This window comes from Marmota monax, unplaced genomic scaffold (genome assembly GCF_021218885.2).
Source record: "Marmota monax isolate L192 unplaced genomic scaffold, Marmota_monax_Labrador192_F-V1.1 WCK01_AAM20220418_F8-fsc00087, whole genome shotgun sequence".
In the NCBI taxonomy this organism is placed as follows: Eukaryota; Metazoa; Chordata; class Mammalia; order Rodentia; family Sciuridae; genus Marmota; species Marmota monax.
The window spans coordinates 6574075-6599278 of record NW_026693476.1 but is presented as its reverse complement, the minus strand read 5'-3'; the positions used below and the strand labels follow the sequence as shown (position 1 = coordinate 6599278).

The following is a 25204-nucleotide window of genomic DNA, read 5'->3' as shown; positions in this document are numbered from 1 at the left end:
CTGTAGCTTTTGGCCTTTTCTGAACTGGGTCTAAAAAGATCAGTCATCGTTCAAGCAACAAACTGTAGGGGCCAAGGACAGAACAAGGAAGACTAAGGATGTCCACAAGGGCAGGAAATTCTGCAGAGGTGCACAATGATCCAAGTTGCTGAGAACAGCTGAAGTACCACTAAGGGTGGGTTGACTAGAGGCCTGACAGGGTATAAGAGTCTGTACCTCAATTTCTTCCTCTTTAAAATTGAGTGATGATAGTTGCTACTTCAAAGGAACATTGTGAAGATTAAATGAGATAATGGAGAAAAACAAAACATGAAGATGAAAGAAGAAAAGGAGGTAATGCATACAGGTACTTAGAACAACATACAGTAAGACCTCAATAAAGTTTTCTGTTGCTGGTCACAGTGGTGTGCACCTATAATCCTAGCCGCTCGGGAGGCTGAAGCAGAAGGATCAGCCTGGAGGCCGGCCAGGGCAACTTAGTGAAACTCTGTCTCAAAATACGAAAGGATTGGGAATGTAGGTGCTTGGTAAAGTGTCCCTGGGTTCAATCTCCAGGACCCAAAAAAAAAAGTTTTCTGTTCATGAGGAGGAGGAGGATGTTGTATTTGTTTACCGTTGTTACCATGGAAGATCTGAGTGTGCCTTATGAAAGGGCAGCTCAGGAAGCTGAGGCAGGAGAATCTGGAGTTCAAAGCCAGCCTCAGCAACAGTGAGGTGCTAAGCAACTCAGTGAGACCCTGTCTCTAAGTCAAATACAAAATAGGGCTGGGGATATGGCTCAGTGGTTGAATGCCCCTGAGTTCAATTCCCAGTCCAAAAAAAAAAAGGTTAGGTTTAATTTTGTAGAGTGTGGAGTTGTGAATTGGGAAAAGAAATGATTGGATTTGTGTTTGATGATCCTGCCTATTTAGATGATGGGTCAGAGAAGGGATGCGAAGCCAGAGGTAAAGAGAACAGTCAAGAAGTCCTCAAAAAAAAAAAAAAATGAGCAAAGGATATGAGCAGGCAGTTTGCAAAAGAAATACAAATGACTGATAGGCAGAAGGAAAGATCATTGACTATATTAGTGACAGAGAAATACAGACTTAAGCTACCAATTTTTGTTATCAGAATGTACAAAATTTTAAAAATTGAAAATTTCTGGATTAGGGACTTGGAAAAGGGCATTCTCAAACTCTTGTTAGAACAGAAATTTGTAAAACCTGTTTAGAGGGCATCTTGGTAGAACTTATTATCTGAATTGTAAAGTCTCTTTGACTCAGGAGTTATACTTCAAGGAATTTGTCGGTTATATTTGCCTGTAAGTACAAGGATTTTTGTGCAAGGATAATGATTGTAACGTTTTGAAAATCCAAAAATTAGAGGCAGCTTAACTGTGTATTACTGCAGAGATAAACACATCACATGCATTTATATCCTGCTCTCCTCTGCAGCTGTTCAAAAGAACCAAGAGCCTCTAAAGGGCGTGGTCATGGAAGGGCACCATTGTGGTGGAAGTCTTCTGCAGAATAGTATAGTAGATGTATAATCTTATTGTGTGTGTGTGTGTGTGTGTAAAAAATCTGTTTATATATGTATACAAAAAATGAAATTTGTTTGATTTACCTCTCAGTTAAGCAAGCAGTTGGCAGTGAGGGGATGAAGGCCTTTATCATTTTATCTTAGGCATTTGTCCTGTTTAAATGTGTTGTTTTAACACTTTTGGTGACTGACCTTTCATTTTTCTCTTTATGCATTCATACTTATTTTACACCTATAATCCTCATATATGCTTTTTATTGTGGGCCTCTCAGCATCTTACATCCCATTTCCATTTCCACATTCTACTCTACACTCAGGTAGTATCAACCAGGGTATTTTTTTTTTTTTTTGGTCGTTGTTTTTATTAAAAAGGGATTATAGGGTTGGGGTTGTGGCTCTGGGGTAGAGTGCTTGCCCAGTATGCAGGTCTGGGTATGGTCCCAGCACTACCAAATAAATAAATAAGATAGAATAAAAAGGGATTATGTGATGCATATTTTCAGCATCTCACTTTGCTTTTCTTCTCTCTCTTTTTTTCCTGGTACTGGGGATTGAACCCAGAGCCTTGCACGTGTGTATTCTACCACTACGCTACATCCTCAGCCCTTTTTAAAAATTTTATTTTGAAGCAGGGTCTCACTAAATTGCCTAGGCAGACTTGAACTTGCAATCTTTCTGCCTCAGTCTCCTAGTAGCTGGGGCTACAGGGTTATAGGCACAAGCCTCACTTTTAATTAGCATTTTACATGTCTGCTTATCAATCTATCCCTCTATCTTAGTCTTTCATGATGCATTTCTAAGTAATTTATAACTGTAATTTTCCCCTTAACACATAGGCATGATTATCATTGAGAGTTCAAATTTTATTATGGTTCCCTCCCTGCTTCCCCGCCCCTCTTTTTTTTTTTTTTTTTTTTTGGTTTTGGGATTGAACCCAGAGGCTCTGGCTAAGTTGCTTAGGGTCTTGTTGAGTTGCCCAGGCTGGCCTTGAACTTGGGATCCTTCTGCCTCAGCTTCCTGAGCCTCGGGGATTACCGGTGTGCACCATCATGCCCATCAGGGTTCTTCTTTTTTATTTTAAATTGTAGTGCTGGGGTTCAAAGGCAAGGCCACAGGCATGCTATACAAGTACTCTACCACTGAGCTACCTTTTTTCTTTTTAGTAAAATTTACATTCAGCGAAGTGGACAGAGTTTGCAAACTCATAGAATGTAACACTTAAATCCTCCAGGTGGAGATGCAGAGCATCTGGTCACCCCAGAAGGTCCCTCGTATCCTTTCCTAGTCAGTCTTCACTTTTACCCACCCAGAGGCAACCCTTGCTCTGATTTTTCCCACTAGGGAACTTCATATAATAGAATCTTATACTTTGTACTCTTTTGTATAAGGCATCTTGCACTCAGCATAATATTTTTTTGTTGTTATCCAATTTCACTGTCTGAATCACCAGGTGGTTTGTTTTATTTATTTATTTATTTTAGTTGTAGATGAACACAATATCTTTATTTATTTATTTTATGTGGTGCTGAGGTTAGAACCCCGTGCCTTACATGTGAGAGGCAAGCGCTCTAGGGCTAAGGCACAACCCCAGCCCCTAAGGGTAATATTTTTGAGATTCACCATGATGTGTGTAGCAGTAGTTCCTTTTCTCACTGAGTTCCATTGAATGAATATAAATGAGTTTTGTATTGTGTATCTGTTCCAATTTCTGCCTTTTTTTTTTTTTGAGGTTATTTTGAATCAAGCTGCTATGAACATCTTGAACAAATAAAATTGTTTTGTGGACATAAATTATAATTTCTTTTGGAGATAGATGTAGGAGCAGAATTAATGAGTCATACAGGGTAGGTATATGTTTAGTTTTCAGGAAACCATCATAAACCATCATATCTTTCTCCAAAGTGATTGTACCATTTGGCATGCCAACCAACAGTGCAGTGGGAGTCCCAGTTGCCTTGTCAGTGTTTGCTGTTGACGTCCTTTAAAGTTTTAGCTGTGTGACTGGTTCTGATGCATTCTTTATAATGACTGCATAATATTCCGCAGAGTGAGTGTTTACAGGTTAGTCAGCCATCATTACATTGATGGACATTTGTTTCATTTCCAGTTGTGAAAATAAATGTGAATGACTTCAGTATCCCTGTGCATGTGGTCTTACCCATTGATATTTTTCTTTCCATGGGATACTTTCCTAGGAATGGGTTCTGGGTCTTAAGAATACCTGTGTTTTTTGTTTTTGCTTTGTCTTTAATCTAGTTTTTTAATGGATACCTGTATTTTATTTTATTTACCTGGGGTGCCCTCAAACCCTTGGGCTTCAGTGATCTTCTTCCCTCAAGGTTAGGAGTAACTGGGACTATGGGTGCTGCGCATGCGTGGCTAGGATCCCTGTATTTTCATTGATCATAAATGTTTCCATAGTACTGCCCCCAAAAAAGCTCATAATACTTTACATTTCTACCAGCAATGTATCAGTTCACTTTTCCATAAACCATAATAGCAATCAATATTAGAACTGTTTTTCTTTTTTTATCAGCCTAATAGGAATAAAACAAGATCTCATTTTTATTTTATTTTTATTTTCATTTCTCTATAATTGGGGCATATTCATACTCTTTTGGTCACCTAGATTTGTTCTTCAAATTAAATATTCGATTTTTCTATGGAATTGCTCATCTTGTCAGTTTGTAAACTAAACTTAACCCTTTGTCAACTGCATTTCAAGTACTTTTTGGTGTTTATCTGTTGAATTTGTTTATATTACATTTTCTTTTCATTGCTGGAGATGGAACCCAGACTCTTGTGCACTAGGCAAGTGCTCTACCACTGAGCTACACCCTTAGCCCCTTTTTATCCTACTTCTTGCCATACAAAATATTTTTTAATAGTAAAAAATGTTTGTTTGTTTGGAGGGTAGTAGGGATTGAACTTTAGTGTCTGGCTAAAAATGTGTATTTTTTAATAAATTTAAAAACCAAGGTTTTCAGTCTTGGCTAGAAAGTTATCCCTAGAAATCTAGGTGACTAGATGTATGTAACACAAAGTGTGGGGGTTTCAACAGATTCGCCTGTAATCTCAGCAGCTCAAGAGGCTGAGGCAGGAAGGCCACAAGTTCAAAGCCAGCAACTTAGTGAGGCCCTAAGCAATTTAGTGAGAACTTGTCTCAAAATAAAAAGGGCTAGGGATATGGTTTAGTGGTTAAGCCTTCTTGGTAAACGCCCCCCCCCCAAAAAAAAAAAAAAAAGAAAACAATAATATTAAGTTTGTGATTTAAAAAAATAATAATAATGGCTATCACTTTATACCAGGGATAAATTAATTTGAGTAGGAGTAACAGAAAATTATTTGAAAAGTATTTAAGGGCTCACATCGATAGTAGAAGTTGCAAAGATGAGTTCTGTACACCTCTGTGCCCATGCAGAAGTTTCCAAAAATAGATTTCACATTAAAATTTCAATTTTGTCTTCTCCCAAAAGCCAGAAGATCAGATCATCTTGGGCCTCTGTCCTCTGCTGGCCTCATGGTGGCTGGGGGTGGGGAGCAGTTGTCCCCTGTAGGGTGGGCATGCTCTTCCCATTTTGTTCAGTCCCACAAAGCCCCCTTTTCTCCCAGCACTGACCGAGGAGCCCAAAGCCACATTTCAAAGTGCCTGCACTATTGTTCTCTTACACCACAGTTATGAGAGACATATAGTCATTCCTACAGGAATGATTCAGAAATGGGACTGCAGACGCTGTGGGTTGGGGCTATGGGTGTTAAGATACCTGGCTTTTGTAAGCATTTTAGTTTGTGCCCCAACCCATGAACCTGGTGATTAAAAGACTCAGGACCCCTGGGTAAAGTTCCTGATGGTCTCTAGATTCCAGTCCTTTTATTACTGAACCCCTCATTTGGACCTGACACCTGATTTTGAGAAATTTCCTGATTCTCCTGCCTCTCTTGAGGGTTTCTTCTGTTTTCCCTTCCTTCCTGGGAAGATCCCGAACACTTCCTGGGTCATAAGTACCACCTGAGGACTCCCTAACATTAGGCACTGACCCTGACTTTGGCCTGAATTCTCAGTTTCTGACTCATGGAGGCAGAGCTGCCTTTGGACCAGAGGAATCTCAAACCCAGCATGTCCAAATCCAAATGTCCTGGTCCGTTCCTCCACCACCTCCTCCTACTGTCTTTGCCTCCTGTCTCAGGGATGTTTCCCAAAGCCAAGCCATTGATCTGGGTATCCTAGACTCCTTCCTCTTCCCAGCCTCTATTCTCCCTCCTGGTAGTTACCAAATTCTGCTAATTGACATTCTAAATCTGATGGATCTGGCCCCCTCTTCTGTTCCTATCACTACCTTGTTCAGGCCTTTGTTCTTTTAACCAGACAATTGCAATGGCCTCCTTCTAACTGGTCTCCCTGCCTACAGTCTTGCCTCCAGCAAATCCATCCTCCAATCCTGATGCCAGAGTGATCTGAAATGCAAATATGATCTTGCCACTCCCCTGCTTAAAACCCACCAACTGCAGTGGTTCTGTAACCGCAGGGTAGCCTCTGACAAGGGCCGAAAGTAAGTTGTTACTACTCCTACTACTGCCACTATTAGTACTACTGTTACTACTAATACAAATACTAATAATAGTAGCTAACATTTATTGATCATTTTCCATTATGCTTTCAAATGATTATCTTTTTAAAACAAATTATAGCCAATTCAAAGTTTTCTGAATGATACTGCTCTCGTTTGCCTGGGGTGAAGGAGAGGGGCAGAGTTACAGGCAGGGGGCACCAGGGAACTGTTCCTAGCCATCAGCAATCTTATCATATGCCCTAGAAAGTGACCATGCTGATTTAGCTTCAAGAGTTAATAGGGATTACCATAATTCTTAGGAATGAAGATTTGCTCTCCATCCCTACAAATATCAAGGAAGGGTGTCAGTCGCCTGGATCTTGAACGTGTCCATCAAGTACGCCACATGTGGGAGTGTCCTTGGGCTCCTGGGGGTGCCAGAAAAGGGGAGTGAAGGACTGCTGGCATTCAGGGTCAAAAATGCTTGATCTGGTCCCTGCCTACCTCTGCTGCCTCCTGCCACTCCCCTCGCACTTCTCACTTTAGTGCAACCAAACTGTATGTGATACTAATCATCACTCACTGTTACTGAGGTCTCCTATGTGCCAGGTGCTGGGCTAAGTGGCTTGCCGCAATGCTACTATCTTGGGTGAGGCTCACACCAACCTTTAAAAGAAGCAAGCCTTGCTATTCCCATTTCATAATGGAGGGAAGTGAGGCTCCCAGAGATGCAGTAACGGCCCAGGTAGTGAGGTCACACCCCTCACCTTGACTCACTGTGCCCATTCATCTTTGGGAGACCTGTCTCCTCCCCTAGGCTGCCCTGGGAGCCTCAGAGGCTGCACTGCGGTCACACACTGGAATCTCTGGATTCAGTCTGAGTGCTTCTCAAGGCAGGGTTTGGGCCTCTTGCATCTTGGAACCCCCAGCATCTAGCACAGTGCCTGGCACCTAACAGACCTCTGTAAGTGCTTGTTGAGTTGACTAAACTGAATTCCAGGCGCTGAACCTCGAGGTCATTGTCCTGCTGACCAGTTTTCCCTGTCTTCACCTCTCTAGGCACAAAGCTATCTGATCTCTGGAGAAGGACCCTTTTCCTTCCTGCTTGGGTCCCACCTGCACCCTTTGACTTCCGGTTGAAACTGCTGTCTCATCAACCACCCTGCCCACACTCTGGACATCTCTACTCTCTCTCATCCCCTCTCTCACCCACAGGCAGGACCCCATATCTACTCCTCTCAATCAACTTATTTGGCTCCCCATTGGCCTTAACTCTTTCCACTGGTTTTGTTGTTGTTGTTGTTTGGGGTTTTTTCCCTGTCCCAAAGTTCGCTCCCCACCCCCACCCTCCAAAAAAAGTCTGTTTCTTTCTGTCTCTTCACTAAGTCCTCCCAATCAACAGCCCAGGGTGGGGTTTTCTCCTCAGAAGTGCATAATCTACAACGTGCTATTTAAACCAGTTTTATTTTGCCTTGGGAAGTCCCATTGCCTTGCCTGAAGACATTAAAAATTTCTCCTGTCCCCAGCCTGAATCTCTCTGTCCCTGAGCCCCAGCCTGCTCTGCGGCAGAGCTGGTGTGTCCAGGACAGAGTGACCCTCAGAGGCCCTTGCCCCACCCTCCCCCACCACCACCCGTCCCCTGGCCCTGCCTTCCCCTCACTTCCCAGTCTCCTCTGCTTCTGGCAGCTTTGGGACCCCCGCCCCTGGCTTCTCCTCCATGCTGTATGGAATGAAGATTGCAAATCTGGCCTACGTCACCAAGACTCGGGTCAGGTTCTTCAAACTGGACCGCTGGACTGACTCGCGGCTCCCAGAAAAGAGGAGAATGAAGCTGAGCTCAGATATCAGCAAGCACCACAAGTCACTGCTAGCCAAGATCTTTTATGACAGGTGTGTGTCCGTGTGTGTGTGTTTGTTCGTGCACACACACTTGCTTGTGAGGAGTGCTCAGGGCATGGGGGAAGGGGCTGTCTAGCCAAGAAAAGAGTAGTTTGCTCAGGTGGTGGGGAGGCCCCTTCCTTAAGGACTGGGGGAAGCAGGTGGGGGGCTTGGCTGCGGGTGGGAACACGCCTGGCACTCTCCCCAGGGCATCCCCCAGTCCAGGCCGCTCCTTTCCTGGCCCCCACCCTTGACTCCCACTCTCCCCAGGGCTGAGTATCTTCACGGGAAGCATGGGGTGGACGTGGAAGTCCAGGGGCCCCATGAAGCACGAGATGGGCAGCTCCTTATCCGCCTGGATTTGAACCGCAAGGAGGTGCTGACCCTGAGGCTCCGGAACGGAGGAAACAAACCTGTTACCCTCACTCACCTCTTCCCACTCTGCCGGACACCCCAGTTTGCCTTCTACTATGGTGACCAGGAGCTGCCCTGCCCGCTAGGCCCCGGTGAGTAGCTTTCCAAAGGGAAGAACTCTGTTGGGCAGGGCTTGTCCTAGCAGGGCTGCAGCTTTGGAGCACACACTATGGCTGTCCAGTGGTCTCCTCTTGGGATGGGGCCGCTTGGGGGAGTGTCTGGGTCAGCATGTTGGTGGGAGGGTCCCTGCCTTCCCTCCCCACTCCCATTCACTCAGCCTTCTCCCTGCAGGTGAATGCTATGAGCTGCATGTGCACTGTAAGACCAGCTTTGTGGGCTACTTCCCAGCCACGGTGCTCTGGGAGCTGCTGGGACCTGGGGAGTCGGGGTCAGAAGGAGCTGGCACTTTCTACATTGCCCGCTTCTTGGCTGCCGTCGCCCACAGCCCTCTGGCTGCACAATTGAAGCCCACCACTCCCTTCAAGCGCACCCGGATCACTGGAAACCCTGTGTTGACCAGCCGGATAGAGGAAGGAGAGAGACCTGACCTGTAAGCCCTCCCTCCAGGCCTGTCTGGGCTTGGCATGTCCTGATCACAACAGTGTGGGCCCTTGGGAAAAGCCCAGAGCTGGGATCCAGGGGCCCCTTTACTGCTGTAGGTTATTGCCTCCTCTGGGCTCAGAAACTTTTTCTGCCTAGGAAGCAAATTGCAGGAGAGTAGCATGTCCAAGGACAGTATGAAAACATTTTTTTAAGAAGTATTTTCACTGTGTAATGAATTATCAGGCAGCCCATTATAGACCGTCACACCTCTCTCTCTCTCTCTCTCTCTCTCTCTCTCTCTCTCTCTCTCATAGCATTGGGGATCAAAACCATGCATGCAAAGCCCATGTTCTACCCAGCCCCCTCTCTCTTTTTAAATTAAAAAATATATGTATATGGGTGGTACTGGGAATTGAAATCAGGGACACTTTACCACTGAGCTATAGCCCCAGTCCTTTTTGAGACAGGGTCTCGCTAAGTTGCTGAGACTGGCCTTGAACTTCTGATCCTTCTGTCTCAGCTTCCTGAGGTGCTGGGATTATTGGCATGCACCAATGCACCCAGATCTCTCTTTTTTAAAACAGCTTTACTGAAATAATTCACATATCATACAGGTCAGTTATTTTTTTTTTTAGTATGTTCACAGATATGTGCAACCATCGTTACAGTCAGTTTTAGAACATTTTATTACACCAAAGAAGAGATCCAATACCCTTTAGCTACCACCCTTTTATCACTCACCCACCTGCTCAGCCCTTAGCAGCCACTCACTTTATATCTGTCTCCATAAATTTCCCTATACTGGACATGTCACGTGGCGAGTGGACTCGTGTGTAAACATCTTTTTGACATAGCTAGCTAGTTACAAAATACTGTGTAATAGGACCTTCACAGTTAGATCATTGTTCACTTTTTGTTAACAATATATAGGTGCCAGGTGCAGTGGCACATGCCTATAATCCCAGTGATTTAGGAGACTGAGGCAGAAGAATTACAAGTTTGAAGCCAGCCTCAGCAACTTTGTGAGGCCCTAAGCAACTTACTGAGACCCTGTCTCAAAACCAAAATTAAAAAGGGATGGCTGGGGATGTGGCTGAGTGGTAAAGTGCCGCTGGGTTCAATTTCTGGTACCCCAAAACAAAAACTATATATATATATATACACACACATAATATAAATTAAACTGGAAGCCTGCATACCCCCCAAAATTAACATTGGCTGTCCCAGGATGGTAAAAATGTTATTTATTATAATTTTTTGCCAGATTCTTCTTTAATAATGAAAATGTATTATAAATAATATTTTTTAAATATTCCAAGTATTGGGCTTTCCAAAAATGGTCCAGCCTTGGACCGAGCAGCCCCATAAGCTAGTGAGCTTCATGTCCTTGGGCAGAGGCTGCCAACCACCCTTTGGCAATGGCATCACAGAGGTCCCTGTGCATCCTCCACGGAGGGGCATTCCCAGAGTCTTGAAGGTGACAAGTTCAATGTTTATGACAGCTTTTCCCCCACTTTTGCAGCGCTAAAGGCTATGACTTGAAGCTAAGTATGGCACTGGGGACCTACTACCCACCCCCACGCCTCAGGCAGCTGCTCCCCATCCTTCTTCAGGGAACAAGTATCTTCACTGCCCCAAAGGAGATTGCTGAGATCAAGTAAGTGCCTCCCCTCTGCACCCCACTCCCGCCTTCTCTCCCCCTGCTGGCCTCTGCCTGTTGCTCTGGATGTCTGTCCGGCCTCCCAGGCTCTATTCGTTCACCCTCGTTGAGCATGCCCACTTGCCAGGTGCTGTTCCAGATGGGCCTTGCCCGTTCTGGTGGGGAACAGTGAGCACTGATCATTTCTTTTAAAACATTTATCTTGTACATTCCATATTGTGGTGAGTGCTTTGAAGAACTCAATGCAAAAGTAAAACCAAAGCAGGACAAGGGGATGAATTGGTGATGTTTTACAGAGAGCAGTCAGTCCTGGCCTCTTTGAGGAGGTGACATTTGAACAGAGAATGACATTTGAATGAGGTTAGGGTGTGAGTCATGGAAGGAGGATCTGGGGGAGAAGGTTTCCGCCATAAGATCTACCGTGGATACTCAAGTCAGGTCTGAGGTTGGGGCAAGGACATCGGAGGAAGCAAGAGTTGGGGCTCCCTTCTTCAAGGCCTCTGACCCCATCCATTTCTCTGTCCTTCTGGTCTTCTGTGCTTCCTGGTGTGCTCCTAGTTGCAGAGCTTCGAATGGGAGAGGGTAGATGCTCCTGGTCATGGGAGTGCTTGACCTGTCCCTTTCCTGCCCTTCCCACTTCATCCACCAACCATCACTGCCAGGGCCCAGCTGGAGACAGCCCTGAAGTGGAGGAACTATGAGGTGAAACTCCGACTGCTGCTGCACCTGGAGGAGCTGCAGATGGAGCACGACATCCGGCACTATGACCTGGAATCGGTGCCCATGACCTGGGACCCCGTGGACCAGAACCCCAGGCTGCTCACACTGGAGGTTGGGGCTCAGATCAGGTGCAGGGAGGGCGGCCTCAAGTCAGCCAACCTCTATAGGCCATTCCTAAATACAGGGCAAATCTAGAAGAAGGATGAAATGGTTCCTGTCCCAGAGGGGTCAGCAAGGGGTAGGGTGGGCATCCTTTGCCCAAAATGGTGTCAGAGTAGGACATTGGGGTTTTAATCTAGACTTTGCTACTATTGGCTGTGTGACCTTGGGCAAGATCCTTGCTTTCTCTGAGCCATAGGTCCCTTATCTAAAAAACATAGAGCTGGACTGGATAATTCTTAGGGCCCTTTCTAGCTCACAGATTTTGAATGTGTGCACCTTAGACCAGAATTACCCACGAGAATGAATTTCTGCACACAAATGCAGGTGGGAAGAGAGAACAAGGATGATCAGGGCAAGATGACTGCAGGAGATGAGATTTAACAAGATTTTAAAGGCAGAGTAGAACTGAGCTGGTGAGAGGGCAGCTGAGTAGAGTGGGAAGCGGCTGCCAGGCCCCAAGCTAGCACCCTGGAGTTCTGCACCTGTGAGCAGCTTGGGAAGGTTGTCTCCTTCCTCTCGCCACAACTCCTGTCTGGTGGGAGAGGAAGGGGAACAGGGAAAACGCAGCTCTCCGAGTCTTGGGTTAGAAGGCCAGAGCCTCAGTTTTCGTCCCTCAGAGGTCTGGAGAGCCTGGGGGTTGGGTCCTTCAGTGACCATCCTTGGGACAGAAGCTTGCTTACGTTCACACCCTGTAGGTTCCCGGTGTGACCGAGAGCCGCCCCTCAGTGCTGCGGGGGGACCACCTGTTTGCCCTTCTGTCCTCTGAGACACACCAGGAGGACCCCATCACCTACAAGGGCTTCGTGCACAAGGTGGAACTGGACCGTGTCAAACTGAGCTTTTCCATGAGGTGGGTGTTGGGGAACCCTTCTTCAGTCTTCTCCTCAGGCCAGGGGAGAAGAGAGGCTTTCTCCTAAGATGCGTGGATCCCAAGCACAGGGCAGGGGCTTTTCTTCTAGGGGACTCTGAGCCACCTCAGCAGCTGCCTCTCCTAGGGAGCTTTTATGGAGGCCTTGGAAAGAGGGAGTGGAGCAGAGGGAGGTGGAGGGAGGTCCTGGCTTTTTGCTGCCTGGCCCACCTAACTGGAGCTCCTCTACCTTTCTCCCTATCCAAAGCCTCCTGAGCCGATTTGTGGATGGGCTGACCTTCAAGGTGAACTTCACCTTCAACCGCCAGCCCCTGCGGGTCCAGCATCGGGCCCTCGAACTGACAGGGCGCTGGCTGCTGTGGCCCATGCTTTTTCCTGTGGCCTCCCGTGGGGTCCCGCTGCTGCCCTCAGATGTGAAGCTCAAGTGAGACTGAGGGCAGGGGACTCCAGGGCTGGTTGGAGTGTGGGGGTTGGGGATGGAGTCCTAGAGGCCTCTGGGAGGCTGGATAAGTTGAAGTTGGGATTCCCGGCCTCCCTGCCAGGCTGTATGACCGGAGTCTGGAGTCAAACCCAGAGCAGCTGCAGGCCATGAAGCACATTGTTATGGGCACCACACGTCCAGCCCCCTACATCATCTTTGGGCCTCCAGGCACTGGCAAGACTGTCACATTAGTGGAGGCCATTAAGCAGGTGAGGCTTGAGTATAAACCTGGGACCTATATCCTTGACTCTCCCAGATGGAGTGGTTATCCCCAAATTCTGATTTCCTTCAGCTCCCTGAAAGTTCTTGCTTCTCAGCAGCCATCAAAAGGAGGTGGGGAGGGCTGGGGCTGTAGCTCAGTGGCAGAGCACTTGCCTAGCATGGGTGAGGCACTGGGTTCAATCCTTAGCATCACATAAAAATAAATGGATAAAATAAAGGCATTCTGTCCATCTACAACTATAAAAATTTTTTTAAAAAGGTGAGGAGCTAGAGTCAGTGTGGCTGTTGAGCACTGTTGTGTAGGTTGGGCACTTGGAGTGTAGGTGTGGCTCTTGGAGTGAGTGACCTTTTGCATTTCGGTCTTCATAGACTTGTGTGTTTATTGCAGTTGTTGTCCCACGTCAAAGTGCTAATTGGACTAGCAGGGCTCCGGGATAGAACTTGCCTTTTATATCACTGCCTCCCTTGGCTGTGGGAGGCAGACGCTCCACTGCCCCAGTGTGAGTCACCAGAGTTCGGGAAGCTGCTTCCCACACTCTGCCTGTCCGCATCTCAGGTGGTGAAGCACTTGCCCGAAGCTCACATCCTAGCCTGCGCTCCGTCCAACTCGGGTGCTGACCTTCTCTGTCAGCGGCTCCGGGTCCACCTGCCCAGCTCCATCTACCGCCTTCTAGCCCCCAGCAGGGACATCCGCATGGTACCTGAAGACATTAAGGTAAGGGAAGTGCAGAGGGTCAAGGGATGGCAGATGCCTGGGAGTCTCTAAGGACAAACCAGAAAACTAGGGAGACTTGGGTGGGTGAGAACCCTCCCTGGGCCTCAGTTTCCTTGTCTATAAAGTGGCCCAATGCCAGAGTGAGGGTGGGCATGGGTAGAGCCAAGCTGATGCCTCGTGTTGCTTCCCAATCCACAGCCCTACTGTAACTGGGATGCGAAAAAGGGGGAGTATGTGTTTCCTGCCAAGAAGGAACTGCAGGAATACCGCGTCTTAATTACCACTCTCATCACGGCCAGCAGGTGGGGACTGTGTGTGTAAATAAAAGGGTAGTGGGCTGGGAAGATGGGGAAGGGTTCTCAGTGGGTGAGGTGAGGGACCAGATTGGGTGAGCATTCAGTTGGGTGCCTGGGGATGACCCTGCCTGGCCTGACACCTCCCAGGTTGGTGTCGGCCCAGTTTCCCATCGATCACTTCACACACATCTTCATCGACGAGGCTGGCCACTGCATGGAACCTGAGAGTCTGGTGGCCATAGCAGGTGAGGGGCTCAGGGTGGGCTGCAGGTGCACCACCCTGCATGGGGAGGTCCCACCACTTACCTTTCTCCTCATACCACCCTTGCCTTCTAGGACTGATGGAAGTTAAGGAAACAGGCAATCCAGGAGGGCAGCTGGTGCTGGCTGGAGACCCGCGACAGCTGGGACCTGTGCTGCGCTCCCCACTGACACAGAAGTATGGGCTGGGGTACTCGCTGCTGGAACGGCTGCTCACCTACAATGCCCTGTACAAGAAGGGTCCCGATGGCTATGACCCTCAGTTCATAACCAAGCTGCTACGCAACTACAGGTATCCCCACACCCTCATCTCCCTCCGCTGCTAGCCCCTGCCTTCACACCCTCTGCGCCCCAGCAGGAGGCTCTGGTCTGCATTCCTGGTGCTCAGCGCCTCTGTGATACAGAAAGGACTCTAGACTGGAAGGTCGGAGGCCTCCTTTAGGAGGTTTCATTCTGGACTAGTGAGATTATCTAGATGTGGGGGTGGTCAGACACCAGGATGTGCCTGATAACTGTCTCAGATGGCATTTCCAGGCAATCCAAGGAGAAATGAGAAAATGAATAGTTTTTCATAAACATATTATCATTCAAATTAGAGGGCTAGGCAGGGTTGTTTGTTTTGCAGTGGTGGGGATTGAACCCAGGCTCTCACACTGCTAGGCAAAAATTCTACCACTGAGTTACATTCCCAGCCCTGTTTTGTTTTGTTTTTTTAAGAGTCTCTTTGTTGCCCAGGCTGGCCTCAGGCAGTCCTCCTGCCTCGGCCTCCTGAATAGCTAGCTGGACCTACAAGCACACAGAACCACACCCTGTTTATATACTTCTTTTACTGAATAAGTTTAGACATTAAAAATGCTTGGATGAGTACCAGATAGGACAGTTGCAGAAAGGAAATGTTATTGTGTCGTTACTTCTTTTATTTTTGGATTTAACGTATTATCTCAAATAAAGGTGATAGGAAGTGATACATTGTTTTTGTACTGCCCTTCCTGGGCAAAATTGAAAGCTGAGTCCCTAATTTCTTTTTTTTTTTTTTTTTGAGGGGTGGGGTGTGCCAGGGATTGAACTGGGCACGTGACCACTGAGCCACATCTCCAGGCGTGTTTTGTATTTTTTAGAGACAGGGTCTCACTGAGTTGCTTAAGTGCCTTGCTTTTTGCTGAGGCTGGCTTTGAACTGGTCATCCTCCTGCCTCTGCCTCCCAGGCCGCTGGGATTATAGGCATGCACCACCATGCCTAGCAAATCTTAGTTTTTAAAAGTAATTTGGAAAAATAATAATAATAATTTCACTGGTCACTGGATCCCTATGGACCCACAAGTTCTGCTTCATGTGGTGTGCAATGCCTGGCAGGAGAGCATGCAGGAAGCAAGACAGTCATGTGTGGGCCTAAAGCCTGTAAAGCTGGGTCCCCCCAGGGCAGGACAAAAGTAATCCAGGCCTTGGTCTAGCTCTCCTTCCCTCCTGCCTCCCAGGTCCCATCCCACCATCCTGGACATTCCCAACCAACTCTACTATGATGGAGAGCTGCAGGCCTGTGCAGATGTGGTGGATCGAGAGCGCTTCTGCCGCTGGGAGGGTCTGCCTCAACAGGTGAGGCTGGACAGAGCAGGGCTCAGGCCCCCACCCCCATATCTTGACTGTTTACTGAAGGTAGGAAGAGGCTCAGACTGGACACAGGGGTCCCTCCAGTTGTCACCTTGGCCTGAACTTCCTTATTCCCTGCAAGGGTTTTGGAGTGGGAGGGAAGGGAAGCAGGGAAGTCCAGCTGAGGGTTTCTTCTGACCCTGTGACCAGGGATTTCCCATCATCTTTCATGGTGTGATGGGCAAAGATGAGCGTGAGGGCAATAGCCCATCCTTCTTCAACCCTGAAGAGGCTGCCACGGTGACCTCCTACCTGAAGCTGCTCCTGGCCCCTTCCTCTAAGAAGGGGAAAGCCCGCCTGAGCCCACGAAGCGTTGGAGTCATCTCGCCATACCGGAAGCAGGTCAGGCCCTCAGTTCCCACCAAGGATGGGTCCTCCCCCAGGTGATACCTCTCGAACAGCCCTGGCCTCTGCTGGCCCTGTATCTCAGAAGAGTGCAGAGGTCAGCTGCCTCCTCCCTCTTTGCTCCCCAGCTCCCTGGCCTCCTTCCTGCCTGGTTCCTCTTGAATTGAGGTGACTGCATAAGAGAAAGATGCCTTTCCCTTCCCTCCAGGTGGAAAAAATCCGTTATTGCATCACCAAACTTGACAGGGAGCTTCGGGGACTGGATGACATAAAGGACCTGAAGGTGACACACTACTCCACATTCACTCTCACCTTCTTTGTACCGCTCTTTTTCCCAAATCAGAGACCTCAGTTCCTGTGCCACTGCTTCAGTCCGGCCCATGTCCCTGTCCCACCTCCACTGCCTTGGGACAGAACTGGCTTTCTCCCCAGCCTCTTGCTCCTCAAAGCCCCAGCTTATAGTTCTGGCATGGGATCAGGAAGCCTGCATGTTTAACAAGCTCCCACGTCACTGTGATCAGGGCAGGTTTGAGGTCTTTGCCCTCAGAATGAAGTCCAAATGCCACAGCCTACCCCCGCCTGTCATGTGATATTGTTGCCTCATCTCCACCCTCAGTAGCTTACCACTTGCTCTGAGATGGTGATTTGAAGCTCTGAATACAGAGAAAAATCACCTGGAGGGCTTTTAATACTGCCAGGGCCCCTCCCAGCCAATTAACACTGCTATCTGGGGGCAGAGCCAGGGCACTACTATTTTTTACAGCTCCTCTGGTACAAGCCTGAAACCTACTCTTTTGAGATTTGGAGACCTCTGCCTTGGAAAATTCTAATCAGGAGGTCTGGGTTAGGGCCCAAGGTTCTATAGTCTTAACAAGTACTTGCTGATTATCTCCAGGAAAGTTTCAGAAACACTGTTTGTAGTTACTGTGTTCTTTGCAACACTGTTTGCTTTGTTCTGATGGCTTTACAGGTCCGATCCCAGGGCTGGCTTCACTCTTGAGGCTTGTGCTTCCAGAGCATGCCTCCTGTCCCCTGTAGCAGCACTCACCCACTGATCGACAATTGCCCAGTGTACCCTCCTTGCAGCTCAAGCGCCATGGGGCAGATGTTGCCCCTTAAGTTCCCCTTGAACCCACCTATTCTCAGGCCCTGCCTCTATCTCTTCTAGGTGGGCTCTGTGGAAGAATTCCAAGGCCAAGAACGCAGCGTGGTCCTCATCTCCACCGTGCGAAGCAGCCAGAGCTTTGTGCAGCTGGATCTGGACTTTAACCTGGGTTTCCTTAAGAACCCCAAGGTTGGAGGGCTCGTGGGTGTGGCAGGAATTCTTCCTTCCTCTGGCCCTTCCTTCCCATGACCCCACCACTTCTTCCTTCCAGAGGTTCAACGTGGCTGTGACCCGGGCCAAAGCTTTGCTCATCATAGTGGGCAACCCCCTTCTCTTGGGCCATGACCCCGACTGGAAAGCGTGAGCATTCCCGCCCTGTAATCCCTCTTGGTGGCCACAAGCCCCAGCTTAGGCAGGTGTATCTTCATTAGTACCTGCTTATGGCTCAATCCTCAGGATCAGTTAATCTTCATAAAACCTCCATCTTATTTGTAAGTGAGCTGACATTCAGAGCTTGAGCAACCAAGGCTCAGATGTGGCAGGACCCAGGCCTGGCCTCCAGCCTGCGCTGGTACTCCTCTCATCCAGGCCTGCACAGCTCTGTGTGCCAATACCTCTGTACCCCACAGATTCCTGGAGTTCTGTAAAGAAAACGGAGGGTATACAGGGTGTCCCTTTCCTGCCAAACTGGACCTACAGAACGGACAGAACTTACTTCAAGATCTGAGCAAGCTCAGCCCCTCTACCTCAGGTATGGCTGGGCCAGGGTGGGCCAGGCAGGGGACAGTGGTGGAAGAGAAGGTAAAGAAGACAAAGCATACCTCCTTTTCTTTCTAGGGCCCCATGGTCACGACTGCCTCCCCCAGGAGCGGGAGAGTGAAGGGGGCCTGTCCCTGCAAGTGGAGCCCGAGTGGAGGAATGAGCTCTGAAGACACAGCTGCCTGCCTTCTCACACCAAGCCAAGCCTTAGCCCGCTGCACCCAACCCTGAACCAGAACCCAGCTGAGCTGCCCCTCTAAGGGACAGGAAGGCTGGGGGAGGGTGTTTACAACCAAGCCATTCCACCCCTTCCCCTGCTGGGGAGAATGACACATCAAGCTGCTAACAATGGGGGAAGGGGGAGGAAGAAAAACTCTGAAAACAAAATCTTGTTCTATGCAAAAGCCTCTTGATCCGTGTCTCCTCAGCTTGGCCCCAGCTTCCTGTGTCCCCAAGCTGACCTGCAAGAGGGTGAGACTGTCACACCCTGTCCAGGGCCACATCTCCTCACAGCCTCCATGTCCAGGGGAGGAAACTCAGTGGGCAGGGAAGCCACCCACCGGTTTCTAAGTTTAGTCCAGGCTAGAGACCACGCCCCTCACCCGCCTCCCCGGCTGAGCCAGGCATGACCTCATCTCTGCTCTAAGACTCCACCCTTCCACCCTAGTCCTGCCTTTGCCAAGAGGGGGCCAGTCTGGCAAGCAACTTGGAAATGAAGAGAGAGATGGGACTCTGGGCTGGTAGCCAAGATAGGAACCAGACAAAGGAAACAGGAAGCTGCCACACACGTGTTGGAACCTGTGGCCTTTATTCATGCCCCCCACCAAGTGCAGTCAGAGACAAGGCCCCTGCCCAAAGGAGAAACCCCAATCCACCTACCCTAGAAATGCTCCTCTGAGCCAGAAGTATATAAAGTGCTGGTGTGTGACCATCCTCTGGGGAGGGCCAAAGGGAGCAAGAGCCCTACGCCTGGACCAAGGCAGCAGGGAGAGGGACTGCTTGAGAAGGGCAGGGCACAGGCCCAGCTCCCAGAGGACACGGAGGGAGGGCAGGCCTGCCACCACTCTGGGGGCTAGGAAACGATGCAGTCCTGGGCAAGAGGGAACTGGAAAAAAGGAGCCTTCAGCATGGAGTCCTAAGGGTGGAGCTCAAGGGCAGGTGGGTGACCCCTAAGCCCCTGTGAAGGAAAGGGGCATCAGGAGCCCTGGGGATCTCAGAGAATGGGACAGCCCCTCCGGCGCTTATTCTTGCGGACCTGGAGGCCAGCTCGAGTGGCCATCTCGAAAACCTCCCGCACTCCCTCCTTGGTTTTGGCGGAGCACTCAAGGTAGCCAAAGGCACTGATACGATTTGCCATATCCCGGCCTTCCTCAGATCGGACGGGTTCCTGAGAAGACAGAAGATAAGGCAGAGGAAGCTGGTGGCTAGGTGCACCTCTCACCACATCAGCCATAAGTATAGTAACTATAACAAACACCTCCTCCAGCCCTGGGCCCACAAAGCATCCAGGCCCCGGCTGCCCCAGGCAGGGATCTAAGCCTCATGTTTACATTCAAAGTTGTCCCCAGACTAGCCCCTCCTCTCCCACCTAGTCGCTGACCCTATGGTACCCACGTTTTGCCTGAATGTGTCGGCTACCTCCTAACTGACCTCCCTTCTCCATCCTCCCTTTTCTCCAACCCATCCTCTGCCTGCTGTCCCCAGTTTAAAACCTTGCCTTATATAATTATCCTCTCAAGATAGGTCTCTATTCCATACCCTGGCAGCTTCCTGTAATAAACTGTTCCTCTGGTCAGTGGGCCGCTTAGTAAGACCCTGAATAAGCCAGCTCCCTCGCCCCCTAAGCCTTTCTTCAGCCATTGATGATGCCCTTCCTCCCCAGGTACACTGATGGCGCAGTCTGCATACCCCAAGTGAAACATAAGCTGCCTCCCTGAGGACAAGGACTTCCTTATTCATCTTAGTAGCCCCAATTCCAAAGACAGAATAATAAACTGGAATAAATGAAAATGCCAAGTGACCTTGGACAAGTCACTTCATTCTCTGATCATCTGATTTGATACTGAGGTTCCTTCTGGTTCTTAGCAGGGCACACACATGGGAGAGGAGGAGGTAGATATCACTATGACTGCTTAACACAGGAAAGTCGGCTGAAGAGACAGCTCCTTTCTGCGCTAGCCTGCCACCCCTCAGAGGGCACCTTCCTCCCCAGGGCTCCCCACCAGGCAGCCCCACCCACCTGCTTCATCTTGGCCAGCTCTCTCCTGGTATGCTCATCTTGCCTCAAGTCCTTCTTATTCCCCACTAGGATGATGGGCACGTTGGGGCAGAAGTGCTTCACCTCCGGGGTCCACTTCTCAGGAATGTTTTCTGCACAGACATGTCCCAACAGGTACCTCGGCTTAGGCATGTGAGCCCTGGTCTTCCTTCCCTTAGTGGTCTGAGGCTGATGGTCTCCTTCATACCTCAAAACCCCATCCCTTGTAGCATATCCTCCCCTAAGCCCTTCCAAGCACCGGAGATGCCACAACAAAGGAGCCAGCAGGGCCTGAGTGGCCCTTGAGACTCCATCCCCACAGCCTCTGAAGATGGCTGACTCCAAAGGGTCTCCACCCCCTCTCTCCAAAGTCCTCACCCAGGCTGTCGGGGCTGTCAATGGAGAAGCACATGAGGATGACATCTGTGTCCGGATAGGAGAGAGGCCGCAGACGATCATAGTCTTCCTGTCCTGCTGTGTCCCACAAAGCCAGCTCCACCTGACAAACGGGCAATGCAATGCGTAGCTGACCCCAAGGGCCCCAACCTGCTACCCAGAGATCCTCTCAAACCACTGGTCCTGCTGTATGCCAGGCACCGTATTAATCACAGTCACAACAAACTCGGATGAGTTTTTCTTAACAGTTCTAAGATGTAAACTGGGTGTACTGGTACATACCTATAAACCAGCAATGTGGGAGGCTGAGGCAGAAGAATCGCCAAGTTCAAGGCCAGCCTGGGCAACTTAACAAGACGCTGTCTCAATTTGTTTAAAAAAATAAAAAGGGCTGGGGATATAGTTCGGTGGCAAAGTGCTGCTGGGTTCAACCCCTAGTAACCCCTCTTCCACAAAAATCACTAAAATGTGTTTGACTTTTGTGATCTCAAATGAATTGCTATGGTGAATACCACTTTAATTCTCACACTCCTTTGGGGTAAGTCGTGCCATCATCACCATTTTGTGGTGGTGGGGAGTTTAGACCCAGAAGCAAAGGGACTTGGCCCTGATTACAAAGCGAGTATGTGACAGAACCAGAGGACATATCCAGATTTTCTTTGGGGTACTGGGGATTAACTCAGAACCTCACGCATGCTAGGCAAGTACTCTACCAATAAGCCACACTCCAGCCCTATTTATTTTAGATAGGGTCTGGATAAGTTGCCCACACTGACCTCAAATTTGTGATCGTTCTTCCTGCTTCAGCCTCCTGAGTAAGCTGGCGTGATGGGCATGTACCACCACACGTGACTATATCCAGGTTTTCTAAAAGTGCAGTTTCATTTCTCAAATTTTACTTGTTCCCACAGGAAAATAAAACAAAGACGTGAGTGGGTGGTAAGGAAGGACACACTATGCATGACCAGGGGCAGGGTTCCAAGGCAGGATAGGAAAGGGCTCTTGGCCTTACCTGCTTGCCATCCACCTCAATGTCTGCAATATAGTTCTCAAAGACAGTAGGGACGTAGACCTCTGGAAACTGATCCTTGCTGAAGACGATGAGGAGGCAGGTCTTTCCACAGGCACCATCCCCCACAATCACCAGCTTCTTTCTGATTGCAGCCATGGCTGGGGTTGGCAAACAAGAGGCAGTAGGGATTTGGGAAAAATACTAGTAGTCCAAAAACTGCTCTGTGGCCTCCAGAACCTCCCCACAAACCTGGGCAAAGGAAGAGAAAACAGAAAAGGGGGCTTGCTTCAGCACATTCTTGCCAAGCACCAATCCTGTAGGAAACAGAGTTTAAGAGTCCTAATTTCTGGGGCAGGGACAGGTCTTCTCCAATGGGTTAAAATATAGCAGTGGGAGGTGGAAGAACCCACTTGGGAACCAGAAAACATGACTTTCAACGTTATCCACTCAACGGAGGGGAAACACTCAGCAAGGTGTGTTCAGGGATGCCTCCAGAAAAGCCAGCTTTTATCTGCTTTGCATATTGGAGTCATGAGACAGATTTCATTTGTAACAAGATTTTGATACATTTAAGGTTTAATAATTGCTAAGGTGTAATCTAGAACAGATTGTCCCTCGGCTTGAGTCACGCCTGCCTAGTCACAAACAAGGAGTCCCTCTACAAAACCAGAGACTAGTAGAACCACTTACTGGGTGGCTGATAGGTAAGAGAAGGAATATTTATAAAGCCCCCAGGTGCCCTCTCTTTGTTGGGTAATTATTTCCCTCAGGTTCCAGTGGCTTGTTAGGTGAATGGTGCACTTCCCATTTTGACCAACAAGGAATCTCACTGAGGGTTAGATAATCAGAGTGTCAAGGACAGCACTCAAAGCAGGGCTGTATGTCTCCAGAGTCTCTGCCTTTCTACATGTCACCTCAGAGGTGGAAAGGAGAGCAGGAGGAGGAAAACCCAGACAGAGGACAGTGGCAGCAGCCAGCAGCTTCTCTGACCCACCCCACCCGGTCCCCAAAGCCCGGAGTCACACAAAGGAGGCTCAGTCCAGGCAGTGCCCACAGCTCACATTCGGGCAGCCTGCCTTCCTCCCCCCTTCCTCCTGGGCCTGGTGGCAACACTAGGTTACTCAGCCCCCAGTAGGGGACAATGACTACACTGTAGGGAGTCACGCATCCACCACAGCAGAGCGACAGAATAATCCACTAGGGAATCACCTCCACCCACTCTGGAACAGCCCCTTCCTCCCTCTGTCCAGCTCACTTTTATGCCCTGCCCACCCCTCCCTGTGACTCAGGGCAAGGAGTCAGCTTCCCAGGGTTAGCATGTGTCCCTCGTCACCAACACACATGAACGAGCAGTTCATCACACCTGCAGTTCACCACACCTTCACAGCTCCCCTCACTTCCTCCTCCCCCCCCCCCCCAGGGGAGCCAAACTCCACCCAGCTAGATTCCCAGGCCTGCAGTCAGGGAGAAAGAGAGGGTGGGCTCTGGAGCTGAAATGAAATCTAGGCTGTTGGGAAGAGGGAGGGAGCTAGAGCCTGGGCTGGGAGGAGCCCCAAATGAAATGACAAATGAGGACCAGTCCCTGCACCAACTAGGCAGGGAGCACAGGGTATGCTAGGTAACCTGATCTCCGCCTCAAACCTAGTTTTTCCTCAGTCCCACATCCTGTCATGCTGGGCTGAGCTCTTCTAGTCCCTGCATTCCACCACCTCGCTCTATAGCCTGGGTCTGCTTTTTAGGAAGCAGAATACTCCAGCCCCAGGCTGTTTCTCTTCAACAGTGGGATGCTAGGCGGCCCCTCCCTCTCCTCACTTACACATTCAGAAAACTGGGATGTGGGGGAAGAGGACATGAGTCACTGAGAATTTATAGGAGCCACTCTCCAGATCACAAAGGGGCTCTTCCTGATACCCCAAATGACAGGGAAGATGTGCCCTGCCAACACATCCCTTCCAAACAGGGGTTCCTTGAAGTCTACCCAGGTGACTGACACTAGGATTTCTTCCAACTCCCGCACCTACTCCCATTAGTTCAACTCATTCAGCTGTGTAAACAGGGGCTGGGGTAACTCCAACCCGGGCAGTGCGGATGGAGAGCAATCACTACGGATCTACCAGGCAACTGGCACCAGATGGTGGGAGGCAGAGGCCAGAACTCCAGGACAAGGACATGAATTAAGTGACCTGGAACCCCCAGCTCAGAAGACTTTCCCTCCAGGCTCTGGTTGGGCCAGAAGAGCAAGCAGCCCAGGCCAGGCCAGGACACAAGGCCCAAGGCCAAGATGGCACGGACAACAGCTCCCTGTGAGAGGCAGCCCCAGAGGAACTGCCCCACTGACCCTAAAAGGGGCAACCAAACCCCACGCAGAGACTGAAGTGGAGCTGGAACGGAGCCTGGAACTTCTGGCGCCTCCCCTGAGACAAGATATGTGGATACGTAGCCCTCTCCTCGCTCATTCTCTTGATTTTCCCCAAGATCCAGTGGCCTCCTACCCGGCTCACTTCCCCTGAAGTTTGGGAAAGACTCACTCTTCAGGTGACACCTCTTCCTCAACTTTAAAGCCAGAACTGAGAGAACTCTGTGCCCCGGGCTCCCCAGCCGACACCCCTAAGATAAATCTTTAGCCTGGCTGCGGAGTGTGGAGGGTAGATTCCTTCACACACTCGCATGAACGAACACACGAACACACACGGGCTGGATCCTTCCCGGTCTTCGCTACCCCATGCCCCAGGGAGGTTGCAAGGGCTGTCGAGGGCGGCGTCCAACCTCCGCCGAGCAGTGGCAGCCCCCAAGGGTCACACCGCGCCCTTATTCCCGCCATTCCACCGTCCGGGCCTGGGAGAACTCCCAGCCCATCCCCAGCACCCCAGGCCAGGTCCGCGCTGGGCCGTCCAGCCTGGGGCTAGCCAGGGCGTCCGGGCTGGGTTCCCTCGCGGAGGGAGATCAAGGCCGCCCCCTTGTTCCGCGGGGGAGGCTCGGGGAAGCCGGGAGGGAAGGGAAAGGGCTCGGATCAGGACCTCGGCAGGAGAGAGCCCTGCCAGGCCGCTCCGGGGGCCCCTCGCTGCAGTCCGGGGAGGAGCCGAGCAGGCCGGACCCCAGCGCAGCCCGGACGCCGCGTCCAAGGGGAGGGACCGCGGCCCGCACTCTGGCCCCAGCCCCCTCGCCGGCCCCGCCCGAGCTCCCGGCGAGTGGAGAGGAGGAAAGTGTTCTCCCGGGAACGAGTTCCCGGGACGCCCTTCTCCCCCTGCCCGGACCCCCGTACCTTCCGCTCCGCCGCTTCCAGCTGCGCGGCCGGTGCCGGAGGCTGAGACTGACCCGAGGGGCCGGCCCCGCCCCGCCCTCCTTCAGCGCCGCGGCGGGGAGGGCGGGCCCGGCAGGGGGAGGGTCGGCCC

At 50.0% G+C, this 25204-nt stretch overlaps 2 protein-coding genes across 8 annotated transcripts in view; one reads left to right on the top strand and one right to left on the bottom strand.

Annotated features, from left to right (window-relative positions):
* Positions 1–20181, top strand: part of Mov10 (Mov10 RISC complex RNA helicase) — a 25875-nt gene extending 5694 nt beyond the window's left edge. For 2 of the 6 annotated variants that reach the window (XM_046458239.2, XM_046458240.2), the window contains exons 3-21: positions 7758–7961; positions 8220–8455; positions 8655–8913; positions 10429–10563; positions 11229–11397; positions 12144–12298; positions 12564–12740; positions 12859–13006; positions 13576–13734; positions 13933–14036; positions 14178–14275; positions 14367–14583; positions 15767–15884; positions 16089–16280; positions 16492–16566; positions 17452–17577; positions 17660–17748; positions 18018–18139; positions 18226–20181. In XM_046458239.2, the coding sequence (XP_046314195.1) occupies positions 7758–7961; positions 8220–8455; positions 8655–8913; positions 10429–10563; positions 11229–11397; positions 12144–12298; positions 12564–12740; positions 12859–13006; positions 13576–13734; positions 13933–14036; positions 14178–14275; positions 14367–14583; positions 15767–15884; positions 16089–16280; positions 16492–16566; positions 17452–17577; positions 17660–17748; positions 18018–18139; positions 18226–18317 (2875 nt within the window). In that variant the 3' untranslated portion in view covers positions 18318–20181. Of the gene's footprint in view, positions 1–5930; positions 6072–7757; positions 7962–8219; positions 8456–8654; positions 8914–10428; positions 10564–11228; positions 11398–12143; positions 12299–12563; positions 12741–12858; positions 13007–13575; positions 13735–13932; positions 14037–14177; positions 14276–14366; positions 14584–15766; positions 15885–16088; positions 16281–16491; positions 16567–17451; positions 17578–17659; positions 17749–18017; positions 18140–18225 lie in introns of all 6 variants that reach the window. The other 4 variants (XR_006854772.2, XR_006854770.2, XR_006854771.2 and 1 more) reach the window with 4 other exon arrangements.
* On the bottom strand, positions 18937–25204 carry Rhoc (ras homolog family member C). Of its 2 annotated transcripts, none has more exons than XM_046458243.1 (5): positions 25075–25204; positions 21813–22061; positions 20783–20903; positions 20387–20517; positions 18937–19534 (listed from the first exon to the last, which is right to left on the bottom strand). In XM_046458243.1, the coding sequence occupies exons 2-5, from the start codon at positions 21966–21968 to the stop codon at positions 19361–19363; spliced, it is 582 nt and encodes a 193-aa protein (XP_046314199.1). In that variant the 5' UTR covers positions 21969–22061; positions 25075–25204; the 3' UTR covers positions 18937–19360. The 2 variants fall into 2 exon arrangements, with proteins under 2 accessions (XP_046314199.1, XP_046314200.1); XM_046458244.2 differs by having other exon boundaries at positions 21813–21970; positions 25075–25182.